The sequence below is a fragment of the Diadema antillarum genome, unplaced genomic scaffold (assembly GCF_040938485.1).
Source record: "Diadema antillarum isolate AM-2024a unplaced genomic scaffold, OU_Dant_1.0 seq00000810_RagTag, whole genome shotgun sequence".
NCBI classification, from domain to species: domain Eukaryota; kingdom Metazoa; phylum Echinodermata; class Echinoidea; order Diadematoida; family Diadematidae; genus Diadema; species Diadema antillarum.
In genome coordinates, this window is record NW_027271690.1 from 1,908,921 (window position 1) to 1,927,688 (window position 18,768).

At 38.1% G+C, this 18,768-nt stretch overlaps 1 protein-coding gene across 1 annotated transcript; it reads right to left on the reverse strand.

The window, feature by feature from the left end:
- Nucleotides 1-3,486: 3,486 nt before the first annotated feature.
- On the reverse strand, nucleotides 3,487-7,872 carry LOC139739659 (ciliogenesis and planar polarity effector 2-like). Its single transcript, XM_071650270.1, has 4 exons — nucleotides 7,740-7,872; nucleotides 6,781-6,936; nucleotides 5,382-5,506; nucleotides 3,487-3,994 (listed from the first exon to the last, which is right to left on the reverse strand). Exons 1-4 carry the CDS (start codon nucleotides 7,846-7,848, stop codon nucleotides 3,515-3,517), a joined length of 870 nt encoding a protein of 289 aa, XP_071506371.1. The 5' UTR covers nucleotides 7,849-7,872; the 3' UTR covers nucleotides 3,487-3,514.
- Nucleotides 7,873-18,768: the final 10,896 nt, after the last annotated feature.

Sequence of the window (18,768 nt, forward strand, 5' to 3'; positions counted from 1 at the left end):
ACATATATATATACACAAATATATATATATATATATATATATATATATATATATATATATATATATATATATATATATATATAAGTATCTGAATATAAAAACGACCCAAGTCCATGGAAGACCATTTCAAGTAAACTTAAAAAAAGTCATATCTTTTTTATTTGTCCAATGATTTCTATTTAACTGTGATGGGAAGGCAACATTGTATATGAGAATTAGAACATATATCATTATGACAATTAACATTTACATTAATTGTGGCGAGGCCATTTTGTGTGATGGACTTGGGTCGTTCTTTGATTCATATACATGGTATTCTGCTATAGAGATGAGAGAAGGATGAGAGAGGGCGCTATAATATGAATGTAAGAATGACCCAAGTCCTTCATTCTTACATTCATATACGATTTAACTCATTCATTTCAGGCACTTCCGGGGGTAATTAGGATATATCATTTATACACAAGATTAGTCCATGCATAAGCTACAATTTCCCATGTCAAACTGAATTTGGCCAAAAATTGGACTTGGGTTGTTCCTATATTCAGGTCTTCGTATACCGGTATATATATACATGCATATATATATACATATACACACATGATATATAGTGTATATAATCTATAAGATATATCTGAAAATCTTATTAGAAAAGAACTAAAGAGATGTATCAAATAAATTGCTGGTATTGACAGCATGATGCATTTCTTGAGTTTTGTTCTATTTTTATATATATATCATTTGACCAACACATGGACTACAAATAACTGATATAGATAGATAGATAGATAGATAGATAGATAGATAGATAGATAGATAGATAAATAAATAGATAGATAGATGGAGAAAGAAATAGATTGATTGATTGATTGATTGATAGATATGAAGTGATGAACAAATACGAGGACATTGCTGTTTGAATTCCCAGTTTTATACTTCACAGCTTTTGGTCCATTATCTTCGTCAGTGGTCAGAAAAATGGCAGCTAGCAATAAGCAACATGGCTGTTGCCATGTAGCCCAACAGAAATTGAAAGTTATTATGAAACAACAGTGAACACAAATGAGCATATGTATCTTGTTTGTCACTTAAGTGGTGGTGCATGTCCGATTGGGGTGATTGTGGTGTCTGAATGGTGTCACATTAAACACCTAAATAGAGCCTAATTGTCATTTGAATGGTTGTTTGACATCGATCATTTGTCTCATTTTACTATTAAGTCGTCATTCCTGCAATTGTGGCTCTATTTACCATGCAATCTTGGACCCATGAAATTTGCTCCATTTGCACGCACGCTGAGAGCCTGGCACACTACGTACTAGGTACGTAAAACACATGCATTTGCAGTGTGCATGTGATCAAGTATATTGACAATGAGTGCTCAGCACTCCATCGATCTCTGATCTTGCATATTCTCCTTTGTTTCTGAATTCATAAAACATCAAATGACAAGGATCTATTTAAGGTGTTATATAAAACAAATAATACATGTTTTTCATTCATGCAATGGATAAAATATTTCATTCAGTGAAAGATGAAATCATTGATCTATTCAACTTGGCTGCACCTCATTGAATGGATCAGTATTTTCACCTTGTGAAATATTCTGTCCATTGCACTCATAAACATTCATTATTTGTATAGCAGTGAATGTTGTGAAAACTACTGTTACATCAATTTGCTTATCTTGTTAAAAAACAAGGTGAAAAAGAGTTTGCTTTAAACATATAATTCAACACAGCTTTAGAAGCTCTAAGACAGAAAAAACAATAACTTGAGTGTGGTTGTGTAATATTTCAATTGCTTTTTTTTCTTTTTTCTTTTATTTGAGGAGGGTGTGAGCATTTGATTTTTTGATGGGGGTGACCAGAAAAATTAAATGTGCTGTATAAACAAAAACATCACTAACCAGCACTTCACAGAAAGAAAACAAAATAATCAACAAAAACTAAATGTTACTTTTAAAAATGCACTATTCTACCATATTTCCATCATCTCTTTGTCCCACTGTCTTGCACTACCACTCTGTCTCCATATCTAAATATAATTTCTGTGTTTGTTTGTTTTTTTTTTCACATGAGAATAACAGAGCACAAAAAGAACAACTGTTAATATGAAAAAGTTGTTGTGCACCATTCATATACAACATGCATTGATGATAACGGTATAGTACCTTGTGTCTTTGATATTAAACAACATTTGATAACTACGGCAAAACACAAATGTTATCCTGTAGTCTTAATCTCAACCGCTTTTCTGGTAATTATTTACTTCCAATGAAGGGTATAGACTCAAATTAACCTCAGCACAAATTGTAATCACTCATGTTTCATTAAGTTTGCTTTAACTTAACTGCATTATCAAAAGAAAGCAAAAATGAGACATATAGAAGAATGTGCAGCAAAGCATATGTGACCCGTTACAACAAAAGGATCTGAAAGTCGGGGGAGGTCGATCGTCTGAAAATGACATGACACTTTTCCCTTACACTTCCGCTTTCATTCAATCTATAAAAGGACTCATAAAAGTACTCGGTTGCGGAGATACCGATGATTTTATGAGAGCATGTCAAGTGGGCTAGGAAATCAGCATTTCAAGAAAACCGCCTTCAAAGTTTATCTGCGGCGTAAAATCAAAATTTTCAGACACATTTCTGTCCCGTTGTAAGTTGGAAAATCATGGCCCAGGAAAACGCCTTTCCTTTGATCATTCAGATTTGAAATTTCAGCAGATATTAAACAAAAAATCAGGCTACAAAATTATGTCAAAAACGGAAATCTAATGGTTTTGACTGGTTTTGATGACCTGACTTCAAACTCGATTTTCTTGGCTCAGCCCTCAGCGACTTTCGGATCCTTTTGTTGTAGGGGGTCACATATATATGCTCATTTGGCACATTCATGCAAAATGACATGAAACAACCTATTCCAAATGGAACATTGTCCTTTACATCATTACAAAACTGTAAGTACATTGTGTATAACCACGAGTATAACCAGGACACAGCTTATAATATTGTATGCTCAGTTTAGCTTACACCACATCAAAGTGGTGTGAGCATGGAAACTTTAACCAACTTGTGTTTTTCACAAAGGCATTGTTTATAGCTTCCTAGTGAGAAATTTAAGGGTAGAATTGCTGATACAATGCATGTGCATACAGTGAAAGATTTCAGTGGACACTTACACATGTAACTGCCTATACATCACATACATGTACATGGTAGCAACGGTTCCATGACATTTGCCCCCAGCCAAACATAAATTCCAGCCAAAAACATAACCCTAAGTCCTTGGAAAAAAGAAATAAGACCAGAGTAATTGTTGCAGGAGCATATGTGCTGTCGCTGGTAGCAACAATGTCAAACAAGAGTGACAACAGCACAGCTCCATATGGCCACAATGTAACATCACAGTGATTATACAATGATAACAACACAGCGAATATGAAGCTCATGCTACGAGCACAATGACCAGCCCTTCAGTCCATTGCACTAGGGATCCATCTGCCTTGGTCATACATATGTTGCTTCATCATCTTCACTGTCATTGGCACCTTCACTACCTATTGCACTGTCTCTAGAAACACCCGGTAGTGGGTGTCTGGACTGTGACACCGAGCCATACCTAATGTTCCCTGCCAGCACCTGCTCATGGACCCACAGGTACTCGACCAGCGTGTTCATGACAGGTGCAATGTCATCGATCTCTGCATTGGAGTCCCCAGAGAGCAGAGCATTGCTTTCTGTGGGCTTCACAACATTCTTTAGTCTGAGGACGGGCACCTTCCACTGCTCCTGGAAGTCATGCAGCTCCCGCGATGTGATCTCACTCCTGTTGTACTGGTCGTACTTGGTGCCGATGACCACACGAAGGGGCGTGTCCTCATTGCCTGATGATGATGCCTTCTTCAGCTGGTTACCAAGATCCTCAAAACTTGACCGGTCCACAAAGGAAAACAGGTATATGGTGGCATGTGCTCCTTCCCTACATGCCTGAGAATGATTTGAGAAAGGTAGAAATTAGGTTAAAAACATTACGAAGCATTCACATTTTTGATGGCAGCAAATGCATGTTCTACATCAACATAACTTAAAGGTCCTGTTTACCTTAGGGAGCAGTGATTTTAAAAAATTTCAAGATATCACATGTGATGCATGTGTATGTCAGTTATATCACAAAACACCATATAAAATGTTCAAAATAAGGCCTAAAATATAAGAAGATATCAGTATTTTTCTTATTAAACCATAACTGTAGATGATTTAGTCTGGAAACATTTTAATTACAAATTATAACTACTGTTCACATTTTGTGTATTTCAAAACACTTAACATAGATTATATGGATTCAAATTTTTACATTGGTTGTTTCTATCCCTAATTCACATTTTTAGAACTATTTTAAAGCACTAATACTGGGTTTTTGTTTCATCTGCAAATGGTTAATTATGCCTTTGATATAAGCAAGGCTGACATTGCAGTGCAGCAATGGAAAGAGTATGCAATGAGGCTTGATAAGACAACTTATTCGAGCATTCAGGGCATGGTTTGAGTCTAAGAAGATAAATCTTTTTATATTTGAACACACAAAACGATGTCTTCATCAGTCAGAAAAATGTAATGACATTCATGGAATACTTCCAGTAATCAAGTACTGCCATGTAGAGGAACTTGTAGATTCTAGCTGAATTCTTCAGTTCTTGCTCCTCATACATCAACTTGTCCAAGATATGCTAATCTACATTGTCTTCTAGAATTGCAGGTCCATTATTGAGTGGTTCCATGGCATTTGCTCCTGCCACAATTGCTCCCGTGAAATATCTGCAGGCTAACCCAAATATAATACCTACCAACAAACAATACCCTAACCCTAAACCTAATCCTCACATCAAACTACCCTAAAACTCTGTCACAACCCTAACCCTAATCCTAAGTCCTTGGAGAAAATAAGACCAGGAGCAAATGTTGTGTCATTCTATTTAATGGATGCAGTTTGGTTATTTCATAAAAAGAAAAAATAATCACATTCAGCAATACTACTTTACGCAGGAAGATATGTCATTGTGCTACTGATAACCTGGCTTGCAGTTTACATGTAAAAAATATACCAGATATCTTGGCAGGCTTTATTTGTACAGATTTAAGTCATGGTCCTTACAAACATTTAAAATAATGTGCAGAGTACAGGGTAAATTTCTTCAATAAAACAGATGAATATATCAAAAATTCTCCCCAAACAGAATGCTTTCAGCAGCAATACCATTCAAGCTTAACACCTCCCTGTTTACAGACACCAAAGGGCTGCACATTTCTTCTATGGGTATTTAGCAAACTCAGACGCCTCCAATACAAAGTTCACATACACTGACATCACACTTACTGGCTGTATATGATCAAACTTTCTTTTGACACTCTCTCCGGCATCCCAGAACTGAAGACGAAACATGATAGGTTTTCCAGAGCTCTTCAGAAATGCTGGCCAGTAAGCAGTAGTGGTCACTATGCCTGTCAAAGCAATGATAGGAAACTATATATTTTCAGCATGGCATGAGATCAAGCTGTTCAAGTCAGTTCACTTCCTTTCTTATATAACATATCTCTCTATTCTTCTGTAACCAAAAGAAGAGATTTGCCAATGGCATATATATACCATACAAACACACAGCATCTACTACAGCTCTTTCCCAATTTCCAAATATATATATACAGATGTACACAGCTTGAAAACATTTTGCATTAAAGCAAGACAAGTGCCTGTTAGACTGAGAGATATTCAAACAAACAAAATAAAACAAAACACAGCAACATCTAAATAAAATCCACTAAAACAGGAAACCAGAGATATGCAGAGTGTGACAGCTTTAGAAATGGTCATGATTCAGGCATTCAAAAACAAATGGGTACTGCAGAAAGTGAGTATGATGTAACACAATTTCCATCAGTGGCTGTTTGGAATGTATCACTATTATTTGGTCCTTGGATTGTAGTGTGTGCACACTTGAAAATGCAGTAGAGTGACTGCACTGTAGATACAGGTATGATTCCATCAACAGGGGGTAATGGGGAAATAACATATTGCCAATTGGTTTGCACCACCATCATTTGACACAAACATACCTATAATATCAATGACACCATTTTACATGTATATGATTTTGCCTTGTAGAAATTTATTTGTTCGGATGATCAACACAAAGCAAGTGCCAAAATGTGTCTCGCCCATTCACGTAAAAGAAATTAAGATTTTTCTAACTCCCGGAAGTTCATTGACCCCGCCTCTGACCTTTGACCTTGTGGTGACCTTCAACTCCCCAAGGGACATTTACCATCCAAGTTTGGTAACAAATGGACATAGGGATCAAAAGTTATCAGCCATAATCGAAACGCGGCGTAAAAACTTAACATTGGGCCCTAAAGTTCATTGACCCCTACCTGTGACCTTTGACCCTGAGGTGACCTTCATTTTTAACAAAACGTGTAACTTTGTATAACCACTCTTCCCTCCAAGTTTGACTGAAATTGAAGTCCTCAGTAGAGAGTTATTCAAGTTTGTTGCATTAAGGACGGACAACGGACAGACGGACGGACAGACGGACAACGGACAGACGATGGACGGACAGACAGACGCCGCAGGCGATCCCTTAGTCTCCCCGCACCTCCGGTGGGCTCGACAAAAAAGTATATTCACAGATTGAACCCACATAGAAGCTTGGACAAAAAAATATATAATTTTTATATTAACATAATACCCAAATAGGAAAGATAAAAGAAGCTCTTACCAGGAGTCTCAGAATGAGTCATGGGGACGGACTGGCCGGACAGCTTGGCCACGGTACTGCTCTTGCCCACTGCAGTCTTACCAACCAAGCACAGTTTATATTTGATGATCTGTGGCCCAGCCAAGTGTGTGGCTGGCATTGGACTCTCCATGCAACCTTCAAGAAAAAAGAAGAGGTTCAATAATCTTGTGAAAAACAGATTAATGTGAGCCTTTTGTGACTCTTTGTCTTACATTTCACAGTTAAGAAAATGTTTAAAATCAAATGGCGCTTAATTCAATCAAGATTACTAAAGAATGAGACATAGCTCTATCAGAATTGCAAATTTATACTTGACTTGTCATGTCAATGTTCCCTTCTGCTTTTGGATTCATGTGTTGTACTATAGCTAATATTGTTTGCCAGGGACAAACCTCAAACACTTAACTTAATACAAGATGTACATATTGTTTCCAATCTGTGCCTTTAAATTGCCCACTTCACTGTGTAATCACATTGCTCTTCAGTAAGAAGTGAACAATTATCTGCTACAAGTTAGGCTTGTAGCTTCTCCCATGGGCATTCATGTCATTTACAACACTTTTATGAACAGACTGTCTTGCTTCTGTTTGGAGAGAAGAGCTACAGGTTGTAGTTCCTTAGGAATTACCAGCACAAGCAGAGACATGAATCCAGATACCTAGAGTGTCTAAATTGTATGAGACAGGTTTTCCACTGAGCAAACTCTTCCACTTTCTAAATAGTGCTACTCAGGGGCAGATCCAAAAATTTTGTAGAGGGTAAAGGGGGGGGGGGGTGCAATCAAACATATTTTTGGTGCTACTTAAGGGTTTCATTTCATTTTTTTCTTTTGTTTTAACAAAAAATGAAAGGGGGAACGTGTCCAGTGCGCCCCCTCTGGATCTGCCACTGCTACTGATTGAATATATATCAGAGGTTTCATGAGTCGGTATACTCACCGAATGTTCTTCGTTTTCCATGCCTGAGAATACTGGCAAAGTACTCCCTACCAACTGGAGTCTTGTGCCAGTTGTCATGATCGATGTACGTTCCTGGCTGCACAGACATTGTGTCTCTCTACTATCTGGAATGGCTACGCTGGCGAAAGAAATGATATGGGACAGAAGCATTCATTTTATTAATCACTGATCATGGCCACGATGGTTGCCCACAAATCAGGAACTGATGGGAATACTTTTGACAGAACATTCTGTTACAATTAGACCTAGATTTTGACTGCCAAACACTGTGAGGAATATAGAAAAACAGTATACCACACCCACAGTATAGTCTACATAGGAGTATGAGATGTAATCAAAATAATGATATAATAGTAGTCTATAAGATCCATTATATAGAGTCCAGTGACCAAAAATCAATCATCAGCATCAGGTTCATTTAGTGTCTAGTAATTAATACATGTGACATGACACCACGTCAGGTGATTGGTGGGAATATATAAGTGCAAAATGGGTAGGCCCCTTTTTATAGTCGTACAGAAAACAGAAAATAGTCATCTGCCAGTAGTACTCTACCAGAACTGGTCTCATGACATGACAGAGTTCCATGACACCAACTAACGCTAAATATGACTCGCAATAGTACTGATTAGAGTGATGGCATGAACAATGAATGCCGTATAAACAGCTTGAGCCTTGAAGTAGTAATCCCTTTCAGCAGTTCCTTGAAACTATCCCGGGATGGTAGAAGTGTCGTGCGTCAGTGAGAGGTGACATGGTGAACAGGATGATTTTAAATGTCACTGATGTACAATAAAAGTGATGGTGCATAGAGTGCTAGTAAAAAATCATGCCTATTTTCTTAGAGCATGTGTGACCCAACAGGAGGCTGCATCACTCGGATGACTAGAAGAGCAGCCTCTCTGAATGTTAATGGGTTGGTAATTGTGACCACAGGTCCTGGCAGATGGTTCCAGGTTCTAACAGCTCGGGGAAAAAAGGAAAATTAGAACACATCTATGGTCGCCGTTGGGATTATGTACTTGAGCCTTCCTATGTAGGTAGCTGGGAAAATCACATATGGCAAACGTAGAAGTTGACAGTAGTGTATCTTATGAAAGAGGGTGCACTGTGCAAGGAGGCGTCGTGTGTGGAGACTATCCCAACCAAGAGCTGAGACCAGCTTTGAGGATCGAAGATGTTGAATACCTGTAGTCTCCATGTACAAACCGAGCAGCAGTTTTCTGCACCTGCTCAAGAGAGTTTACTATATTGTAGCTGTGTGTGGTTTCCAGGCCTCTGATGCATATTCTTGTTGGGGCCGGACAAGTCATGAAGTGCGGTACGGGTATAGGCTCTGGCCTTTACTCCCTTGGTGCATGGTGATAATGTTCTGTGGAGAAGCCCTAATGTCTTGCTTGCTCTGTGTGTCTGATGTTCTGGCAATGCTTGTTCCAGCTTTTATTCTTTGAAGCTGATCCCAAGGCCCTGCCCCGTACGCTTCAAGTTGCAGAACTCTTTGACCGAAGAAGATCGGTCGGTATGATTACCAACAAAATTATAAAAGACTCCTCCGGACAGATGGATTTTTCTGTCTACAAAATTCTATACAGTGGAAACTCGATATAACGAGATGGTCGGGACCGAGTCATTTTCCTCGTTATAGCCGATATCTCGTTATATCAGTAGGCATAAAAGAAGGCATATCCAACATAAAGACATTAATTTGCACATATGGGACTACCCATTATATTTCAATCAATACTGATAACTTGATATTGTGTGTGAGGGAATTACTCACCTTTATGGGTAAGAAGATGTTTTTCGCCAAGGAAATCCAATATCAAGAATGTGTTTCTTATTAATTGTAGATGTTTGAATTTGTAAATTTATATAGCTTGCGATTGTATCAAGATCGCCTGTGGATTGGTATGTGGTTATCTTATAGGTGTGTGTTGTGTGGAAAGCTTGAATATGGTCTGCACAATGCTGTGTGTGTATGTGACACATTCTGTATGTACATTATGACTGCGTGTGTGTGAAGATGGGGAATTCCCTACGTAGAAGGCCAATCACAGCATCAGATTGCCTCGCACCTGCTAAACATCATGATGATGTCATGTATACATATGGCCGTCCCACCACATTTTCTGCATGTATCAGTGTGCACGCACACACACACTTACACGTACAACATGCAGTGCTAGCTGGAGTGCACTGAAGAAAATGATTATGTGTGTACAAGACAGTTTTTGGCGCATCAAGCTTTACAATCTTGGAAGATCACAGGCGAAGTAAAGCCTTACCGAAGGCATTTTGCTTTACCTCGCTATAGCAGGTTTGATTGACTACGTTTTTCTTTGTCTGGAAGTCACAAAATTTATCTCGTTATAGCAGTTATTTCGTTATAGCCGATCTCGCTATAAGAGTAGCATTTTACATAGACTTGTGTGGAAGGAAATTTGGGACCGGGAAAATTTCCTCGTTATAACCGATATCTCGTTATAGCAGTGTTCGTTATACCGAGTTTCCCCTGTACAGTGGGGAAGGGAAACGACGCTGTCGCTTCGCGACGCCGTACCCTTTCAGCTCGGCGTCTGGCGTCTGGATCTGGTCAGGCCGCGGCCGGCTGAGCTGTGAGACTGAGAGAGGTCCAGGGAAGGACTGCTTGTAAAACATAAGTTTAAAATACCACTGAGTACAGCACACTTAAAAGCATTTGAAAATAACATACCCGGTAACTCACAAGTGGCTCCGTCTTGAATCTACTTTTACGAGACCCTTATGCAGCACTTTTAAGCGAAACATGGCTAAAATCTGCGTGTAGTCACTTCGGAGCTTTGACCGAAAGATCGGTCTGTATCTGTCCGTCGGGGAATGTTCCGCGGAGACTGCGTCTGGCTTCACGGAGGACGGCGTTAATGGCAAAATACAAAAGAGTCCTCCGGACAGACGGATCTTTCTGTCTATTCGGAGCTGTGCTGTGCAGCTGGCTGGCTAGCTTGTGATGGATGCAGATTCTGAATCGTGCATGCCGTGTGTATGCGTACATGTATATTACATGCAGGATACTCAACTTGGTTTGTATCGCTCGAGTCGAGTCGAGTACAATTTTGTACAGTAGTCGTGGTCACGTCGTAACGTACGTGAGCACACAAACCAGTGACAAACCCAGTTTGCTGCCCTCACTTGTCGTGGCGCAGAATGAACGGGATTTTCCCTTTCTTTGAAAGTTCTGCGTATCATGAGCAATCAATCTTGTACGAGATGATACCAGGGAGGTGAGACAGGTTTTTCTTCTCACCTCCCTGATGATACGCAAACGACTCAGTGATAATTACCGAGGACACTTTCTACAGTACAAGCAGTTCTGTATGAAGCTATGTTTTTATTTCGTTCTTTATTTCGAGACAAAGAATTCGTCAGTCACGTATCAGGTGGAATATGAACAGGAAAAACCATATCACTGAGAGCGAAAAAGCTAACGAGAAAATAGGCTGCCATATTTCATTTAACAGGCCATACGCACGAAGGGGCAGTAGGACCCCCCCCCCCCCCCCGAGATTTTCAACGTGTGCCCGTTATTACCATACAAATCATACTATTGGAAGTACATAAAATGTGACAAAATGTTATCATAGATTATTAACCCCCCCCCTCCCCATAAAAAGAAAATGCTTCAAACATAGTAATATGACATTGCGAAAATCAAGGGCACATGGAGCTTAAGGGAGCACCCTAGTCTTGTTCTCCCTACCCATTCAGAAAAAACGGATTTAACCATTGTTTATTGTCATTTTAAGAACGATATTAACACACAAATACTTCAAATCTCCTCTAATATATTTAACCACAAATAAACGATAAGTACAATACATGAAAAATACAGTCGTCTTAGACAATAATACAAGAAACGTACAATTGCAAACACTTCTGTTGGAATTGTATATAATAACAATAATATTATTCTCACACCCATAAAATATTATGGCCCCTTAAAATTTGTTTTAAAGATAATGTATGGATTTTTGTTACTAACGAGAATCGTCTATTTCCATGATACCCAAGTGTGCTCATAATATGTTTCTTGAATGTTAAAAATAACAAAGTTATGAAAATTGAATATAACTGTGCGATTTACATTCTTACCGACTCTGCTGTTCTGTAACTATGTTTTTTATTAATTTGATAGAGTGTACCACATACATAACGTGTTTAAATGAAAATACAAATTGACATATTTGACTATAGGCCACATAGGCGCTCGAATTATCAAAAAATACATTAAGCGGATATGATAGTATAATTTTAGGTTTCATATGAATGGGAGCCCCTTGCTAAATCACGGGCTTTTTATAACATGCTGCCGACGCCGATAACAATGACGGCATGGACGATGAAAGGAAAAACACTTATGATTGTTTATCAAAATAATGATGTATCAACAAGCCTTTTCTTTTTCTTCGTGATTTTTTTCTCTTTTTTGTTCTTATTTCAATCATTGCTATACGCTGTTACTGAATCTACGTTTCGTTCTGTTATATTGTATACATGCACGGACTTGCAGAATAACAGCAGATGGCTGAGCAAGTTTCCTTTTATTACCGTGTTGAAATAAAATGAAATGAAATGAAATGAAATGAAGCCTTAATAGTTACGTCGAACTGAATCCTTTCTATTCAAAAAGAGTGTTAAGGATCCCTGCTTAGTAGTTTCATAGGGGAAAAATATTCCATTATTGACAAGAGCCCTAAGAGAGACTTGACGCCAAGAAGTTTAACGTCGCTATTACCACCCTGTGGTGCGTCATAAGCTAAACGAAAAACCAAGTCTTCGGACTCTACGGGCAATTACATGAATTATTCTTCTTCACAACCTACCTATACACGAACTACAATTCACTTGCACTACTGTAGGATCAAGAGAAAAAGATTTATAGTGCTCTCGTACTTCCAGTGGAACCCTGCCCTAGTGCCTCCTTACGGACTACTAGCATGTTCCTACATCCCCAATAATGCGTACCAGTGATCCCTACTGAATAATAATATGATCATTGTATTTCTGGAAAACAATGATATTACGTAAGTTTTCTTGCGGCCAAAATGGGCCATCCGTGGCATCACCTTGAACAAGTGTAAAGTTTCCCATAAATAAGAGGTCTTCACACAAAGGTCTATTGCCTTAGCGGGGAATTGCATGGTCAATTCTGCGTCTCCTGTTCCTAATAACGACTCTTGTCGAAGTTGGTCTTTGTCTGATGTTTAAATGAGATGACAGCGCCAATTGTTTCAATTACCCAAACGTATAGTCTTTAAGACGAACAGTGTCTACATGCAACATGACGTGAATCTACTCCTCCTGGAACTGGAGAAGAAGATTTTAGAGATTTGATAGACTCTGGACCTGTAGGGAACTTTGGGGGCCCTGCCATCCAAATCGTTTTAACCTTATGTACCTTGGTACACACTTTGAAACACGTGCTCTATAAGAATGACTCCTAAAAGTTCAGATGAGACTCGACTATAGATCCGTTATAAGAATGTGAATTTGTTGACGACGGACGAAAGATGAAAGGAATGGCAGGAGCTTATACCTAAGCCTGTGGCTCATGTGACGATGCATCAGATAACGTCAAGGACTGACAGGGCCTATCATAGCCATCGCCTACACTGTGACCCGAGAGATGGGGAAAGCCTACGTCACTGCTGTGACTGACCCCCCTGTTATCCAGTGTTGTATGACGAGGCCGATTTCATATTTTGGAAACCCTCGCATGGTACGCTATATGTCTCAGTGGTGTATTTTGTGAAACTCATGGTGATCAACTAGTTTCCTAGCGATCTGCTTAGTTTTCGCATGAATGACATAATCACATGATTGTGAAAATGATTTTGGAAACGTCCGAAAAAGACACAATATTCATAATTTTTGTTTCTGTTATCTAACAGAATGGTCAAAACGACGATTCAATGTATTCCATGAAAAGTGCACATGTCTCATACATTATGTAGACATGGGGCAAAATTATTTCTGGTAAATCCAAGTGAAGTTTTCTTCTAACAGTTCTAAATAATGATTTGATGAATAGGACTATGAACACAAAATGTTTCCTTCCCTACAGTTTTGGTCAAGTTTATTCAATGTGAGTTAATATTATGTTCCATGCATGCATAAATCAGTCTAAACAAGATCAGTAATGAAGAGGACTGCGAAAATCGGCACGAAAAAAAGTAAAACACTGCCGTCGGCGGGCGATACACAGCGGTTTTGATTCATAATCCTTGATGTAGTTCATATGAAATTATATTTTCTCTCCAGCATAATAAGGGATTAGATAACTTAAAATCAATTATCTTCATAGAGACAAGCTTTTACAGTTATCATGGTCAAAATTAATATGTATGATTTAATGTAATCAAACCGAATATACACTCAGCAAAAAAAAAAAAATAAAGTAAACACTTTTTCGAGTTCAAAATTTTCATAGAGGATTTTGATGAAAATCAATGTAAAATATACCATATTAAAGGTAATTTAATTGGCTATCAACTTATTAGGTCAATATAAAGGGAACATTTGCGCATGAGTGAACACATTTGTTTTTGTCCTCCAAGGCTCAAAAGTAAAAATTGCAAAAATTGACATAAATTGTCTTTCATTTGGAAATGCCCTTTAAGATAACAATGATAACGAAAGACCAGTTTAACACAATAAGGGACATGAATGAAATAGCAAAAATAAGTTTGCGTTCTCTTTATCTCTTTATAACCTCAAACAAAATCAAAGTGGGAAACTTAGGGGCAGAAGATAAGAATTTTCTCTCAACTCAAACTTCAAATGACATAGGGAGTAAGGGCACAAAGATGTTTAAATGAACAGAATATCTTTATTTCATTAATTCACTTTAGTCATTCAAGAATTTATGACACAAATTCAGGAACCAAATATAATTTACAATTTTCCTAATTTGAGAAATCAATTCAAAATTCTACCATTTCAATGTTGCTTCTTCTCTCATTTCATTTGAATTTGGATTTGACAGAATATTCTTCATTTTCCTCTATTATTTTTAGCCCTTATTGATCTTTTGGGCTTCAAAGATATAGAGATCATAGGTATATTTTTGCAACTGAATCCATATTCTTTATTGTGTTAAATTTGTCTTTTGTTCATATTGTTACATTGATGAGCATTTACGCAAGAATGACAACTTGATCATTTTTGCAATTTTCACTTTTGTGTCTTGGAGGAGAAAAACAAAGGTGTTCACTCATGGGTAAAGTTTCCCTTTTTATTGACTTACCAAGTTGATAGCAAATTTAGTTATCTTTCATATGGCATATAATACCTTTACATTTCGCCAAAAAGTCTATGAAAAATATAAACTTGAAAAAGTGTTTACTTTCTTTTTTTGTTGTTGAGTACTTCGCGTTCAACGCCTGAATCCCGTAAAGTTTACATTCTATGCATATGATTATGGCAAGATGATGACGAAGAAGAACCTTTCTAAAAGGGAAGCACGTTATCTCATTGTGGCTCGATTGCTGAGTAAGATACAACAGCAGCCTTCGACTCGGCCATCGACCATGTGACGATGTGGTTAGCGTCGACTGGGGGACAAGATTAGTCGAGAACACGAGGGAACCTCGCCCCAGACCAGACAGCGGGTTGCCAATGGCAACCTTAATGACTTTGGACCTGTGTGCATCTTATTCATGCCACAGAAGAAACTGACTCTTAGTCACGTTTGCCTTTAGTGTAGAGAAGTCAAAATTGTTTCATGAGATTGAGATGGGAGAAGATATGTGTACATCTGGGTATGTGTTACTGCTGTGTGCGTATGTATGTGTATGTGTTACTCTGTATCGTGTATGTGTGTGTGTGTGTGTGTGTGTGTGTGTGTGTGTGTGTGTGTGTGTGTGTGTGTGTTCAGGGGAAGTTGACAGACCTAAGGGAGGAAGAACAGGGGGAAGGGGATAGAACAGTCGAAGAGGCACTATGCAGGGTTAGGAGGGGAAAACTGCGGAGAGCTGGAGAGGGGATGATGAGGCTGGAATGGACTACATTTAGTATGATTTCATTGTTTTCTGTGTATTTTCATTTCAGTTGTTATCACTTAAACAAATGAGATGTTCGGTGTTTTCATTATCAACCTTTGATTGTTATATGCTTTAACTGTGGGGGGAAAAAGACAGAAAGATATTTTTGTTAATTGTGTCCAAATGATGCACATATTTTGTTATGTTGTACAGAAATAGCATTTTAGATTACTGTTCTTACATTATGTGAATGGAATTAAAAAATGCCATTGAAAAAGAAGTTTTGTGTGTGTTTTCAAAAAGAGTAAGGGAAGTAAATAGGGGAGGAAATAGAATCAATCGAAATGCTAAACCGTCGAAAAAGATAATATCTAACCGCTTGGTGTACTCCATTTTGGATGGGAACAGTTACAGTAAACAGTAAACCATTAAAACAGACGCTTTTCGACATGTTTCTATTTAACGGTCGTTACCATTCACTCGGATGAATAGCCTTGTTTGGAAGCATGCAAAAATAGCAAAGTAAACATAGCAAATCAGGCGTGTTTTAATCTAGAATGGTTTCATTTAAATGTGTGCTTTGATATAATGTTAAACACAACAACACATGAGGAGTTAAGATTATCAATTTCAATTTAAAATATTTGGAGAAATCAGTAGTTAAAACATACTTTACAGACGGGTCTCTTCAAGGCAAATTATCATGGTTAGATGAGATTACAAATAGCAAGCAAGCTTACACATAATATCATCATACACGACCAGTAGCTTGACTAAATCTCCCTCTCGCCCCCTTCCCTCATTCATCCTTACCATTGTCTTCATTTCTCTTCGTCGTCCAAAGAATGTCATTACGCAATCTTACTTTAGTCAAAACGAATTAATTTGTAGAAGTGGAATTGTAGACTCTTATATACTAGTATTAGACAAACACACACCCATATATAATACACATACAAAACATGTCTCTCTGTTTCACCAACTTAACAGAAAAAATGTTCAGGCTTAACTACAATGCCAGAAGTAAATGGGAGCTTGCTTACACATGTCATGTGTCAACATCCGCTGTGAACTCGACATGGGAAGGGGACAAAGAACCTAACACCGAAGAGGAAAAGTGTGATTACCCCTGATCCGGCCAATGATCCCCAAGCATAGCCCGTAGGCGAAAAATAGGTTCTGAATTTCTTCTGCGTATCAGACTTTTTGCAACACAATACACTATAAAAGATATGCGTGTATGACCAGTGGACAGTGTTGTGCTTAATCATAATGCGTATTGCTTCAATTACTGTGTTTGGAAGCAAGTTATGTACGGGCGGTGACAGTAATAATCACACGAGTTCCCATCATTATTGTCTCATTTACTAGTATTCGATGACTCTGCATCGTCACCTATTCATAGTGCCGAAAATAACGCTCTCTATCATTACTAAGAAACCTTACGAATCTATTCAAATTCACAAATTATTTTACCATGGGCCAAGAATCTATCCTTTTTAATCACCATCATCAGGCCCATTATCAAATGAATAAGTTTTCGGAATGAAGTTTCCGTGTTTTGCTTGTTGCTGTGTTGGACAAGTCTTGGGCATGGTCGTCATCAACAATGTTGTAGCTTTATGAAATTGAATACGTAACCAATTGCGGTTCGGTACGTAAAAATTAGCACTCGAAACTTTTATGGTAAGGCATGAACGATATACAACTTCTTCTTTACGAGTAAACATATCAATAAAGAAAAAGTAAAGCAATCAACATGATCTACCAGATTTAGCTTGCTCAATAATTAGTGTCATTAATGAGTTGTTCATTTACAGTACTCCTTTCAACCATACAGTTTGAATTTGCTTTGCATACACTTTTTGTTCCTACTTTAGTTAAGCTTCAATGAAACCTTTAATTAAGATAGATTTTGGCGCTGTCATAGATAGCAACACAAAAGAACTTATCATAATAATTTGGATTCATACTTGTTAAGAGTGTTTTAACAATTACGCAAAATCAACCTATAACAAAATTAATAACACTACACAAGACTGGTTTCACATCACAACAAACAGAGCCAAGCTCAATACATATAGTAGAAAGCTATCGACATTCATATTCATCACACGCCTAATGTTGTTGTGCGGAAACGGACCATGCTACTGTCAGTGTCGTAATCATACCTCTCAAATCTCTAATGAGACAGTGTGACGTGTTAAAGGATCATACGATCAAATATTGGCAGGTCTCCTTTTTCGCAGGATAGCTATGGAACCTCCCAGGATTTCGACGCCTGCGATTTTGATCGTAGCTGGGGCTGAAATTTTCATATAGTTCCTGGGAAATCAACAGTCAGTCTGTTTGACATTAAACTTGTATTCGATGTGCTCTATGCTTATGTGCTGAACAGACCACAAACTCTAGGCCCTGATTCAACATCTCGTCAATTCTGTGAATCACTGTCAAGTCATGCATCGTAATAAGTTTGTTTGTTTGTTTGTTTTTATCTTGCGTCGTAATAAGTTGGCGATGCATTATTGTATCTACGTATTCTATCGTATTGGAGGAGGCAAAGGCAGGCAACCACTGTCAGTGTGCATCCACAAACTGCATGTGTCACACTCATGCTTACCGCAACTAGCACTCACTGAGATTACAGTCGATTATCTGGACGCCATACGCATTTTGGCCAGAACGAACATGACGAATTGCGTCTGTGCAGTAACCCGATCCAGTCCGAAGAGCAGGCAGCTTCCCTACATTAGATTGCACGTCTTACATGTCTTACTGTAATAAGGTTTACGAATACGCATTGTTTTCTTTCTAATGGACCTTATTATTCAAAAGCAAAGTATAAGGAACGAACAAAAGCGTGGATCGTGCTGTAACAAGGTGTACACAATTCTTTGGATAACTTGGGAACGGCATATTACATAAAATCATAAATTGACGAAAACAAAACACAAATATTGTTTCATCAGTATAGGATTTTTTACCATCAG